At 51.7% G+C, this 14,093-nt stretch overlaps 1 protein-coding gene across 3 annotated transcripts in view; it reads right to left on the minus strand.

The window, feature by feature from the left end:
- Positions 1–1,383: 1,383 nt before the first annotated feature.
- IL6R (interleukin 6 receptor) overlaps positions 1,384–14,093 on the minus strand; it is a 42,971-nt gene continuing 30,261 nt past the window's right edge. For all 3 annotated transcript variants that reach the window (XM_055324069.1, XM_055324070.1, XM_055324071.1), the window contains exons 7-10: positions 13,956–14,002; positions 12,790–12,859; positions 9,808–9,901; positions 1,384–4,799 (exon numbers count right to left, since the gene is read on the minus strand). In XM_055324069.1, coding sequence (XP_055180044.1) covers positions 4,553–4,799; positions 9,808–9,901; positions 12,790–12,859; positions 13,956–14,002 — 458 coding nt within the window. In that variant the 3' untranslated portion in view covers positions 1,384–4,552. The remainder of the gene's footprint in view (positions 4,800–9,807; positions 9,902–12,789; positions 12,860–13,955; positions 14,003–14,093) is intronic.

A 14,093-nucleotide genomic window follows, 5' to 3' on the forward strand; every position in this document is an offset into this window, starting at 1 on the left:
AAATAGAACGCAGTTGTCTTCTCAATGAATTCTATTCTGCAGAACCATAGTGAAGCTTCCATTATGCGCAGTGAGATTTGTGAACGCTGGCATCTCTATTAAGCAATCTGAAGTTCTCCTAGAAGAATGTCCTTAATTAAACAGTACATCTGTAGCACGAATGTTTAATGACTTTACTGAAAAACTTATTTTACTCGTTTTGAATCCTCACCTAAACGACTGGTGTGAAATAAGACACGGCTAAGGTGTTTGTGTGCTGAGTGACACACACTTGCAGTAGGCAGGGACTTCCATGAGGACACTGGGGCAGGTCAGCACCCGGAGACAGCACAGGGTTAGGTCATCGGTCATCACCATGCCAGCACAGGCAGCATGTGCAGGGGAGGCGCCCTAACGCCCTAGCCTGGCCTTTGCACAGCCCAGCTGCGGCCGGAAGCCGGAGGCCTCCAGCAGCAAGCGGTGGGTCTCCTGCCCCTGGCCCGGGCATCTCTCGGGTGTGGACAGTCCTGGACGGAGGAGAGTTCTCTCCTCAGCGTCTGTTCCCATAGCTGGTGGCCCTTTGCCACCTCCAGGAATCACTCACCCACAGCACCCCCCAGTTGTGGTGGAAGGAGCCTCAGGACCATGTCACCCTGATGATGACACTGGAGAGAGATGCACCTCCTTCTGTTTCCACCCCGCTCCCACACTGGCACGACCCACAGCGGCCACCCGGGGGGGACATCTGCTTCCTGCCACACTTCAGGCTGAACGGAGGCCAACCTCAAGGAGATGTGGCCCGCAACTCATCCTGGGCCTCGGACTTCCAGCCCAACTCACATCAGTCCTCGGCTGCCCAGCCCAGAGCCGTTGGCATGACACCCCTGGTCCATGGAGCACCCACATGATGACTCTCCTCTGTTTGGAAGATGTGGAGTGGCCATGCCCTGGGTCTTTCCTGCCAAAGACCCTTTTCCAGAGGGGACAGGTTCGGCTGATGATCGGGAGGGTAGGGTTGCCTTTGTGACACCATTCACACGCCCCCCACCCCCATTCAACAAATAGTCTTTTGACTGCCCTCCCTTCCTCCCTGACACGCCCATCGCAGGGCCACAATGGTAAACATGGCAGCAGTATCCACGCCCTTCCAGAAACCCCACGATTCATTTTGGTAAACATTTTTATAATTCAAGTCTTTCGAGAAATTGCTCATTTCTTGAACCTATCTCTTTTTAGAGGTAGCTCAATCCTGCCGGGGGCGGCGGGGGGGGGGGGGCTCCCCACGTGGTCCTGAGCTTGATGCTGTGTTTCTCCAACCCTTCCCTCTCTAAGCAGGCAAGTCTTTCCCCTAAACAACCCAGGGCCCCAAACCATAATTACATCTCAAGCATATTTTTAGAAATTCTTTATTTCAAACATGTACAATTTTCACTTTGAATGCAAAATAGCTGATAAAAAGAGAAAAATATTGAAAAACATTATACTGACCCTTTGCCCCATATACAGACATCAGCCTTTGGTATTTGCTTTCAGGTAGTTAGGTAAAAAAATTTTAAAAAATTAAAACTATTATTTTTCTTTTAAAAAAAAGGTAAAGTTGAGGTATTATATTTAACAGATGTGTGATCCCCATCCAAACAGTTTCCCTGCTAATTAACAGCCTTGCTAACGTGCTGTTCCAATCTTCTTCCTAAAGCAGACATTCATTTGAGCATATGTTCATAAAACTGGCAGCATTCCTTAATAATCAGTAAGGTTGTCATAGAAACTCCCTGGCACTGCCCCCAGGCCACCCCAAGGACACAACGCTAGCAGAACCTGCAGAGGATGCACAGGGGTGTCTGGCACAGAGCCTGAGCCAGCTGGCCTGCCTTCCAGCAATAGCCCCACTGCCAACTGCCGCATGGGAGAGCTGGCATGACCTCGGAAGGGCCACCCATTGCCCCTGCTTCTCCAAATGAAGGCACGTTTCTCACCAACTCTACCTGAAACTGGATGTCAGACTCTTCCCCAAGTGGGTCAACCTTCAGTACCTTTGATGAGGTGATATAGCTCAGCTGGGCAAGACATTCCTAAACATTCTGCAGGAAACCCACAAACATACCATGACCACGTCAAGCCTACCCCACACGGCTCTTCTCACCAGCGGGAGGCTCCCAACATGGTTCCAGTGGCAGCTGCCACACCTCATCACGGTATCCTGCCCCTGGGATAGCAGGGGACTGGCAGAGGTTCTGTGAGCCCAGAGCCTGGCACACAGACCTCGAGGTCAAGACCTCGTCAGAGCAAAGAGCTCTCAGAGTTACCAAAGACTTTGTAGGTCTATTCAATGCTACCCACTTGAAGTTTCAGAAACATTTCCATTAATGCTACAAGAATTACTGACCACATTAATTGAGACCTTGACCCAGCATATTTTCAACTTTTCTCACCCAGCAAGAAGAGCTGTCATCTCAGGTCTGGCTGTGGTACAGGGGTCAGGTGAGTAACACCCCTCTCGAGGGAAACAGGTGCCCTGTAGGACATGGGGGAGGTCGGTTGAGGCATGCTCACTGACTGAGGGTTTCAGATTCCAGCGCAAAGCCCAGCAGGTGCACACTTCAGCACACTGAGCATGACTTACAATCCAGAGAAAAATACTTTTCCTTCATTTTCACTAGCTTATAAAGAAATAAAGGGAAAACACCCTCTCCAATACTTAAAAAAAAAAAAAGGCAGTTTCATTACAATAATAATGAAAGTAACAACAGGAGATCAGAGCAGCGCCTGCGCTATCTGTTTCATCTTCCGCCACCCCTGGGGCCTGGCTCTGGTGGCACTCTTGGAAAAGAGGAGGCTTCTCATGCACAGTCTCATTTGTGTATTTCCCTTTAACACCATTTTTGCTGTTCTCAAACTTTAGAGAAAAACAACAACAACAAACACCTGCCTCACTTCTGGCAGCATCAGGACCCAAAGTCACACACAGAACGGCCCGGCCGTGGCGCCAGAGCACACAACCAATGGGACCCAGCAAATAGTCAATTAAGCATGGCTCTCCTCCTCCTGTCGCCACCTGTCGCCACCTGTGTGCCACTGGGCTTGTTTCTCCAAAAAGGCTACTAGAAAAGTCTGTGGTCTGGTGACTTCTTGGGTGGTCACAAGGCTGACTTTAGTCACCGCTTCACTCTGGGACATCCTGTGCGGTGACCACACACATCCCTGAAATGGCAAGGCCACACTCACAAGTGTGAGTAGCCACCCCACCACAGCAACACACATGGTGACATACTCGGTCAGTGCCCTAATCCTAGCCAACCTGAAGCAAATTGAGGAGTCACGTAAGAGGATAACCCCAAGGGAGAGGATGGTGTGACAAGGCCTTGGACAACCTGGGGCTCAGGGGTGGACGCTGGATGCCGTGTTCTCCACAGCTGCCAGGACGGGAACAGCGTGCCCCCAGGTTACAGAAGACACACACTATGTTTTCATGTTTCACTATGTTTTTTAAGACAAAAACAAGATGTAGAATGAAACCAGACTCTCTGCTTTAAAAGGAAAACTGTTTTCTCCCTTTTCACTTGACTGTTTTGTGCTAAAAAGGTTACTAAGGTTTTCCCCCAAGTTATTCATACATTGACAGTGAGCACAGGCTCTCCCACTCTCTCAACATAAAACAACAGGTGTTTCTTTCTTTCTTTCTTTCTTTCTTTCTTTCTTTCTTTCTTTCTTTCTTTTTTTTTTTTTTTAAGCAAGTTAAAATGCATTCTTGCCAGGATCTTTTTGTCTTTTCACATTAACATCATCTTCCCTTGTTTCTTCGGCTCAACTGAAAACAAAGTCGTGGCAGCAGGAGTACAGCAGCCGCAGCCCTGGACCCCCAAGGCAGAAGCCCCCTGCAGCCAGCTCTCCTCCCTGGGAACAGGGAGGCCTGTCCCCATGACCCTCTTCCTCTTGGTCCCTCCTCCTGAAGTCCTGGGATCCGAAGAGGGGAAGTAGACTAGTGCACCTGCTTCCGGATTCAGCAAGTGCCTGGGTTACCATTCACATTCAGCAAAATGCTAATGAGGAACTAATCACAACTGCATGCCAAACCCGCAGGCCCTGAGATTCTCTGCGATACCTCTGTGCTGATTCCAGGTGTGGGGAAGAAGGCAGGTGCTTCTCCCATCCTCAGACCTGGAAAGACTGAATCGTGAAAGCAGAGGCTCCACAGACAAGCTGGGAGGTGAGGCTGTGCTGGGAGCTGCCAGGGGCGTCTCAGCAGGATACCTGCCACCTGCTGTAGGCTGCAGCTTGTGCCTCCGCAACCACCGGGCTCTGCCCGCCTGAGTGTCCTGCCCCCTCTGGGCACCGGCATGGACTCCAGCCCCTTTGGGCACTTGGGAAAGAAGGGTTCTAAGACTCAATCACCTCTTCCTTCTGAACAGAGGCAGCAAGCAAACCTGTTTCAAGAAGTGAAGCACCTTGCACGAGGCCCTCCTGCACAGGCAGAGCTCCAGGCCCCACGCCCCTGAGATGAGTTGGTTTGTGCTTCATTGTTCACACAGCTCAGCAGGTCTGGCATCCTGCTGGCCAGGCGCCACCCAGCCAGCTATCTGGGGAAGAAGTAGTCTGTATTGCTGATGTCGTAGGGGCTCTGTGGGCCCCTGGTATCCGGGTGGCTGTGCCTCGAGGTGTTGTCAGACCCAAGGCTGCTGGGGGACACTGGTGGGGAGATGAGGGGCACACGAACCGGGGTGGGCTTGGGCCTCTCAGGGACCAGCTGTCCCAGAGAATACGGTGGGTGCACACTGGCCTTGCCTTCCTTCAGGGCATGCAGCTTCCACGTCTTCTTGAACCTTCACAGGGACACACAAACACAAATCATACGCATGTTTAGTTCTCCCATGACAGACCTGCTCTGGTGGCCTGGCACTCCCGCTTTTGGCTCAAGAGTTACAACAATTTATTCCGTCACTGGGAGGTTGGTTACACAATACCCTGAGGAACCAGAGGTATCATGGTCCGACTTAGAGATGGGGAAACTGAGGCTCGCGTGGCCATAAGTGTCCATCTATAGCCCTGGGGACTTGGTCGGTCCTATACCAGAGGCTGCCCAGCCACAGGCCCACAGGCCCACAGGCCCACATCACTGACCCCAAATCCATTCGCTTAAAAAAGAGCACATATTCTTTTAGCGCGGAAGGAACTCAGGCCTCTCAGCTGGGCTGAGGTGGGCAGGGCACAGCAGCAGCAGGAAGGGCTGCCCCCCCCTTCCCAGTCCCCCAGCACTCGGCCCACTCCTGCCACCCCCGCGTGGGCACCCCTGGGGCACGAGTGAGTCATCTGGCAGGAAAGTGGATGTGACACAGGAAGGAGATAAACATCTCTCTGATCACAGCTTCCTTGCCCCTCTCGGCTCTGAGCCCTCAGCCAGGGCTCAGGAACCAAGACAAGTCACTCTGCCGACCAGAGAACCATTAGCTGGCGACAGTCATCTCCTGAGATGTGTCAGGCCCGTGCTGGGGAAGCACCCCTCGCCCTGCCTCCCACTGTCACCACCAACTCCCACGCGGGCCCAGACGCTCCCCCAGTCCCTTCTCCAGGAAGGGCTTGGAGGCAGGAGGGAAGCCAAGGCCAAAAACAAGTTTTGGGGGTTTTCCTTGGGTTTCTTTTTATATCAACAGGCTATTCCTGTGGTGCTGACGATAAATCATTGATAGTTGGCTCCCAGCCCATTATCCAAATGGAATAAACAACGTGCAGAATGGGGCCGAGGGCTCCCCACCTGGCAGAGAGTACAGCAGGGGCGCTTCCTACAGCTCCGCTGGGCAGGGTCCTGGGGGTTATCACCCTCCCTCGGGACCCCAGTATAGACTGAGGGCAGGGGGCACTCTCAGACCCTCTGGCCCAGGAATCCACTTCTGGGAACAGAGCCTAAGGAAGTTCCAGAGCTGCGGGAAAAGCTTTATGCACAAAGATGTTTAGCACAGAGTTGTCTGTGAGAGCGAAACCACCACCAATAGGAGGTTGGCTGAGAGGCCTGGGTACATCCGCTTAACGGCGCCTGCAGCTAAGGTGAGGGTTACAAAGAAATGAGATAATGCGAAAAAAAATGCTTATGTTATAACTGACACTAAATTTAAAAGGCAGGACTGAGAGTTCTAGATGCAAAATAATCACAGCTACATAAAAACAAGACACTGGGCCAAGGAAAGAGCCTCAGGAAACTCACCTGAACCTAAAAAATTCTTCATCTGGATTCAAACTGCAAGGATGTGTTCACTTCGTGCAAGCTTGGGGATGTGTGTACTTTTCTGTGTGTTTGCAAGACTCTGATCACATTTGCATGTTAAAAATTAACAGTCTTTGGATAATGCTTGATGTTTTTCTTTTATTTGTCACTATTTTTAAAAAGATTTTATTTATTTATTCATGAGAGACACAGAGAGAGAGGCAGAGACATAGGCAGAGGGTAAAGCAGGCTCCCTGCAGAGAACCCGATGTGGGACTCGATCCCAGAACCCCAGGATCATGACCTGACCCAAAGGCAGACACTCAACCACTGAGCCCCCCGGGTGCCCCTATTTGTCACTATTTATCAGATCAGCATATACCACAATGAAGTCTCTGTTGACATTAGCTAACCCACAGGGAAAGCAGTGTCTGACCTCTTTTTTTCCAAAGCAAGTAACTGGATGTATAACTGAGAAAAATGAGCTTTGCTTCTTCTGAAATAGTTTGAGTGAATAAGATGATTTTGAAAAATCACTAAGGTCAGGGGCACCTGGGTGGCTTAGTCGGTGAAGCTTCTGCCTTCAGCTCAGGTCGTGATCTCAGGGTCCTGGGGTCAAGCCCTGTGTCAGGCTCGCTGCTTGTCCAAGAGTCTGCTTCTCCGTCTCCCTTTCCCTCTCCCCCTGGTCATGTTCTATCTCAAATAAATAAATAAAATCTTAAAAAAAATAAAAATCACTAAGCTCAAAGGGACTTTGGTAGCAGCCAGCCTGGGGGTGTCCACAGCTGGCTCTGCTCTGGCCTGAGAAGGGGACTGGTGGGCCAGGGACGAGGGAGGGCGGGACCCTGCTGCCAGACTTCACACCTCAGCCCCTTCCTCTATCTTACATATTGCACTTCACAATGTTTTGCTTAAAGAAAACATTCTGCAGCCAAAACAAAATTTTAAAAACATAACAACCATCACTTCTAAACAAGTCACAGGTAGAAACCAAGACCTAGTGAGAAGTGACATAGAGAGCTGCCCATTCACAGCCACATCTGCGGCACCAGGAGCAGCCTGTGCCTCCACCCTAGAGGTGGGGGCGTAGCTGGTTTTCAAATACTAGAATGAGGCACATAGTTAATTCACAGTGATTTAAACAGGCACGCCCGCAGGAAGTCCTCACTAAAGTGCAGGTCCATTCCAGATAAATACACAGAAAAGCAATTCTCAGCTTTGAAGACCCTATTTCTCAGTGCCTCACAGCATAAACCACAGAAAGGGCCCTGGCGGGGCACAGGGCGTGGTGCAGGAGAACTACACCCCCACCTGGAGTCACAACACCTGCTTCAGAAGATGCCACACCTGTTTTCAGACACATATAAGTGTCTTTTAATTATCACTAGTAATTGTGGGAAAATACTTAGGAAATACTATGCTTTGCTTGAGATACAAAATAAACGTATTACATAGATAAAATGGACTGGCAGGATGTCATATCCTGCGTGTTGCAGTGTGGCCATTCCAGTGGTCACTGAGGCTCTTCCGAATTCCCAGTTTCCCCAGGTTTATATACCTTTCGACATGTGGGCTTTGGGGAGGAGAGGGGTTTTTCACCACTTGAAATAACTGGCCTATTTGCAAATAAATGTGCCTTACATGAGAGAAAATGGGAAGCCACCAGGCTAGCAAACAAATCACTGAACACTGTCAACACGCGGCACTTGCCCCATCTGTGCCTCCAGGGGCTCTGGTTGTGTAGCAACCGGCTGGTGTCCAAGCACCATCAGCAGATTAGCAAACAAATGTTTATGAAAAACAGGGTCAGTTCCCAACCTAAAGCTTCTCTTTCGATGGTTCAGAGCACACCAAGATGGCGCTGCTTGTTAAGGAAGCCACTGGCCAACACAGGATGGAAGGGACTAGCTGGGCACCCCTCTTAGCTGACGGCCATTAGTCTGGTGGGCAGGGACTCTTGGGACATGGGTTCTAGTCCTGGCTCCACTAGTAATAAGCTTGTGTCCTTGGGCGAGTCATCTCACCTCTCAAAGCTTTTCCTCATTTGTCAAATTAAAGAATTGGACTACCTGACCTGTAAGGCCCTATCCAAAGAGCATGAGCTTTGGGCTGGGGTCTTGGCTTTCTCGGCACCAGCTGTCATGACCTCGGCTCTTCCAGCTCCCATCTCCTCATCTGCCAAGTGGAAACCCTGACAGGGGTTTTCTATAGGGTCTATGGTGGCTTATAAGAAAGGTCCTTGGAAGCCCAGGCAAGAAAGAGAAACAACATAGAAGTAGGTGCTGGAAGGGGTACCACGAATCCCTCCGAAGGCAGGAGGAAGACCCCAGAATGCCAGCACAGCCCCCCTCTGGTCCAGAGGTGTACAAGACTGCAAGCACTCAGCCCCTCCAAGGACCAACCTCCACACACTTGGAGGCTTATCTTCTGTACACCCTCAGACAGCTTGCTCACCACTACACTGGGACAGCAGAAGTGGACACAACCCTGGACACAGTTTGAGATGTCACCTTGCCAATCTTCCAACCCAGATTACTTGAGTGGCAAAGCTGTGGCTCAGAGTCTCCATGGGGATCCCATGTATGTGGAAATCTAACCCTCCCTCCCCAGACACCCCACAACCTCCCCTCACAGTCACTGGTGAGAACCCCTGAAAGCCATGCATGAGGCAAGAGAAGGAGGGACAAGTCTGAAGTTCCTCCTGCGCTCGGGCAGTTGTAGCTGTGAGCTGCCATCTGAGCCAAGACCCAACCTAACCTCCCCAGATCTTCAGCATGTGCAAAATTGCTCGTTCCTGTGCTCCAATCATGAACTCTGGAAGGTTTCTTACTGCTCACATAGGAGGAATACTGTTGGCTGACTCTGCAAGCTCGGGAATAGTGACCAAACCAATGGTGCCCAGCTGGAGAGATGGAGACGTGGGCACAGCACCAATGCAGCCCAAGTGTCTCTCCACCTTCAGCAGGACTGAGCACTGACAGGGCCCCTCTAGATCAGCTGGTTTTGAGATACAGAATATTCCCAGGGGGTCTGGCCAGGCACTCAGACTTGCCAGGCACTCAGACTTTCATGGTGCTTCTCATGTGGCCCTGCCACCACTCTGGTCTATGACTTTTGGAGGATAGGTGAGGTCCTATCACCTACAGTCCCTCAAGCCTAAGGAGCTCCCTCCATATGGGACACACGCCCTCCCCCTCTAGGTCTGTCAAGCAGGCTTTCTGGCCCCTCTGGGTCTGCACAATTTTTCAACATCCGAATTCCAGGGGGCCCATCACAGCATCCTCCCCACCCCACCTCCCACACTGGCAGGGATCAGAATTGTCTACAAACACATCTGCCTGCGGTTTTCACAGGCACCTTGACCTCCATGGTCCCAAACTAGAATCACTGCCCTACCTGGTGGTCTCCCCTGCACCCAGCATCTCCGAGATAGTAACAACACTGTCATCTATACAATTGCCGAGGCCAGAGTCTTGAGGGTCACCCTGGACATTCCCCCATCTTTCCTTCTCCTCATCTAATCCGTCATCCAATCTTGTCAGTTCCTCCTCTAAAACAGAATCCAAATCAGGTCACACCAGCCAGATAAGGGGCAGGAGGCCACCCCTGGCCACCGCCAGGACCTCACTTACCTGAGGACAATGCCGACGCACAGGAGTGTCCCGAAGGCCAGGCTTCCTCCGGCCACCAGGAAGGTGGGCAGCGGTGCTGAAGAAGAATCTTGCACTAGAAGAAAGAAGACAAGGAGGAGGAGAAGGAGCAGAAGGAAGAGGAAGAGAAAACCACTCAGCTGCCTCAAAGGAATGTCAGCCCTAGAGGAGGAATTGGCTCTGTGGATCAACAGGCCATGGGAGGAGCTGGCCCCCCGCAAATCTGACCTCAGGCTCCCACCACATGACAGGAGAGACACCTGAAGCTCAGAGCCACTTGTCAAAGCAGCCTTTCTGGCGGCATCCAGCCTGTCCCCACAGGGCACAGGGGGTGCAGGACACCAAGGCTTCACGGACTTCATCGACAGCAGCTCCACCAAGGATGCCGAGTTCAGACAGGTTACATCAAGTTTCCTCCACAGGACATCGTGTCTTCTTGGTCACCCCACTCAGTGCTCAAGCTCCAGGACTGAATTCCCTGAAAGCCGTGACCCCCTGTGTCTTTTCCACTCTAATGCTCCTAGCTGCTCACATGGAGCCCAGTGCAAAGCAGGCTCTCCACAAATATCACCAAATAGACGAAGGAACAAGTGGCTTCACAAGCAGCCGTGTCCATCCATGGAGAGGCCCTTCCCACAGCTGACAGAGAGGCTCTGGGTGGCACACCCGGCCACCCCAGAGAGGCCATCATGCTCCCTTGCCAGCACTGCACACACTTGCAGGCTCGAGGGCTCAGGATTCTTGCTCTTCTGCCCACGTGGCATCCACTGCGGATGCTGGTGCCACCTGACAGTCACCACTTCCAGGGCCCACTGGATGTAGCTTTCAGAAGTCCAGACTGGGCACAGGCTGCAAGGACAGCTTTCTCCCATCATGGTCTGCATCTCTTGGCAGAGACAGTGGTTTAACAGAGGCCGTGGGATTGGCTTCCTCATTGATGGATACTTCACCATCTTCGGTATTTGTTCCTTTCTCCCTTCAACAAATACTTATGGACTAGTTACCACCATGTGTCAGAATTTGTTCCAATGTCTAAGCCTTGGGGATACAGGATGACAGAAAACTCCTGCCTTCAAGGAGCTTGCATTTTTTTTTTTTAAGTAGGCTCCATGCACAGTGTGGAACCTTATGTGGGGCTTGAACTCATGACTCTGAGATCCATATCTAGGCTGAGACCAAGACTTGGATGCTTTATCCACTGACCCACCCAGGTGCCCCCCTGGATCTTACATTCTAATCAAGGGAAAGACAAACAAATAAACATGAAATATTACCTCAGTAATGACAGGGCAATGATGAAAAGTAAAGCATGGGAAGAAGAGAGTAACAGGGGGGCTCTGTCAGACAGTGTGGCCAGGACAGGACTCCCTGACAAGGGAGTGTCTAAGCAGAGACCTGAATATACAAAGCACCTGGCCAACTGGAGGTTGGAGGAAGAGCATGCAGTATGTGCAAAGGCCCTGAGGTAGAGCAAGGAAGGCAGAGTGAGTGACAGGGAGAATGCGGTAGGCAAAGTCTAAAGCTCTGACCCCACAGAGAGCAGAGCTTGGATTTGTGGTTTCAGTCACTCTGGCTGCTGGTGGGAAAAGCATCTGCTGGGTGTTAACAGGAAAAGCCAAGAGACCAGTAGGTAGCTGCTAACGTCCTGCAGGAGGAGAGGCTGTAGAGGAGGGCCCAGGAACTGGTGGGGGAGGTGGTGAGAAGTGGTAGCTCCCAGATGTGTCTGGGGAATAACAGGGCCTGCTGACCCCCAGCTTCTGCAACCCAGAGAATAAGCTGCCAATCACCAGAATGAGGAAGACATGAGAAAGGAGAGGAGGCATGAGGTGCTGTTTCAGATTTCCAGCGAGCACGATACCAAGTGCACACATCAACCAGACGGCTGCATACATGAATCTGGGTCATGAATTTGGGAGTCATCAGCCCACAGATGGCCTCTACGGAGATGGGGCTGGATGAGCTCAGCCCCCCGAGGGCCCCTCCCCTACAGCAGCCCTGGAGCTGCGCCCTCGCTTCCACCCCCCCATGCCCTCCAGGGGGACACATCCCCTGAGGTCTCTAAAGTCCACCTTGCTCTATCTAGGCCTCTGTTTTGGCCCATCTCCCTGGCTGCCCTCTTTGAGCCTGATCTCAGAGCAGACCCTGGAGATCAGGGGTGTGGGGTTGCTGAGCAGATCTGAACCCCAGTCTGTTAGCAGGTGCTACCTGGCGTGCTCTGCCAAGGCTCACAACTGGGACAGTGCAGCATGGACATCAGGTGCGGCCAGAAATCTGCCCAGGGAAGGGTGGTGAGCCAAGGGCTTCCTCAGAAAGCCAAGAGCTGTCAGATGAAGCTGCTCCAGGGCTGAAGCTCCAGAGTTGGGGCTCTGGGAATCCCACACATATGGGACCCCTGATTTTTCTTGATGCTTTGCTGGTCTTGTAGGAGTAGGAAAGCTAAGCACTGAAATCAGGTGTGGCCCCAAGTAATGGTATCCCCCAACACGGCTTCCATTTCAGACTCTGGCAATATTGTTTGTGGCACATGTATTTGTGTTCTGGGCCACCCTTCTCATGGTTCCCTCTAACATATTTCCACTAACAACATCAGACTTGAACATCCAGAGTAGTAACAGAACATTTCTGCCAATGCTCCTTGTCTCCTACAGACTGGCCTCCTGGCAACATTTCCAAGTAAGAAAGGGGTTTTCTGCAGAGAAGTCTTTATTTTTTAATTTTTTTTTAATTTTTTTTATTTATTTATTTATGATAGTCACAGAGAGAGAGAGAGAGAGAGGCAGAGACACAGGCAGAGGGAGAAGCAGGCTCCATGCACCGGGAGCCTGATGTGGGATTCGATCCAGGGTCTCCAGGATCACGCCCTGGGCCAAAGGCAGGCGCCAAACCGCTGCGCCACCCAGGGATCCCTGCAGAGAAGTCTTTTGTGCCCCTGAGACCACTGGAAAAAAAACACCCAGTCCTTACCTGGGAGGCTGGTTGCATTTGCAATATCTTTAGAAAGATTATTTTTATTGTCTTCATTAGTGGTCGGTGCCTAAAAGAGAGATTCCCCCGGTAAGTTGGTGTCTGCAGATTCCACCTTCAGCCCCAGCTCGGCACCCACTCTGAAGCAAGCTTTCTATCTCAGCGACCTCTCCATTTCTGGCTTCTTGCCTCAACATCTCGACCACTCTGTGTGTTATCTGTATCTACACCTTATCTACTCAAGGTGGGATTTCTTCCTATCTACCTCTCCAGCATGAGCTTGGGGCACAGCACCTTCTCCAGAAAAGCTTCCCAACAGACTGGCTACAACAGCACCATTCCCCAGGTCCCACACCAGGGTACAGGTGCCCCATCTCCTGGGAAAACCACAGACTAGAATCCTGGACCCAACACTTACTGGCTCTGTGACCTTGAACAGACTTTGTAACCCATGTAGGAGTGTTTTCCTCCCTCCCAGGCACAGCCATCCTGGCTTTGCACCTCAGTTAGCATAACGATTGAACAAGATTGCAGGTGCAAGGCTCAGGGCAGAGCACGGCTGGGCCAGCCCTCAGCCAGCAGCCATCCCCATACCTGGGCTTGGTCAGGAGTCCTCTGGCCACACAGCACAAGTGTCCCTCAGAGCCGCTTCTGCTGGGGGCTGCACAGCCCTGCAGCAGGTATGAGTAAGGTGCAAGGCCTAGGTTCCTTCCCTGGGCCGTCAAGCTCCAGGGGGAGCTGAGCCTCCCAGCTTAGCTAGTCCTTAGGGAATTGAGGACTACAGGAGGACATGCAGTTGGATGGGAAACTGGATTACACAAAGACCTGTTAAGCAGCTTCAGAGGTAATCCTCTTTCCAGAAAATTATGACACCAGGAGCCATAGAGGAAAGGTTCAGATAAACTGAATCTGAGCCACAGGCTAGGTCATCCATGGCACCCACCAGTCAGAGATGAGATGGCAGCCGTGAGCCAGGCCAGCACCACTCCACATGCCACAGTGGCCACAACGGGCCCGGGATGACGGCTCTTACCCTAGTTCACAGGGGCTTGAAGAGGGTGGGCAATGCCACAGCCACATTTCCAGTACGTGGCAGAGCTGGGATCTAGGGCCAGCCCCCTCCCCCAGATGCTGATACCTGACCCCTGACAAGGGCGGGAGCTCACCTGCGTGGAGTGGGGCAGCTCAGTCTCAGCTGCAGGGCTCCTGGATTCTGTGGGGGGAGAGTCTCTGTTAATGATTCATGAACCCTGATGGGCTTCAGAAGCAGAGAAAAGCTCATTGCCAAGTTATTTAAAAGAGCC

The sequence above is a fragment of the Nyctereutes procyonoides genome, unplaced genomic scaffold (assembly GCF_905146905.1).
Source record: "Nyctereutes procyonoides isolate TBG_1078 unplaced genomic scaffold, NYPRO_anot_genome, whole genome shotgun sequence".
Lineage (NCBI taxonomy): Eukaryota > Metazoa > Chordata > Mammalia > Carnivora > Canidae > Nyctereutes > Nyctereutes procyonoides.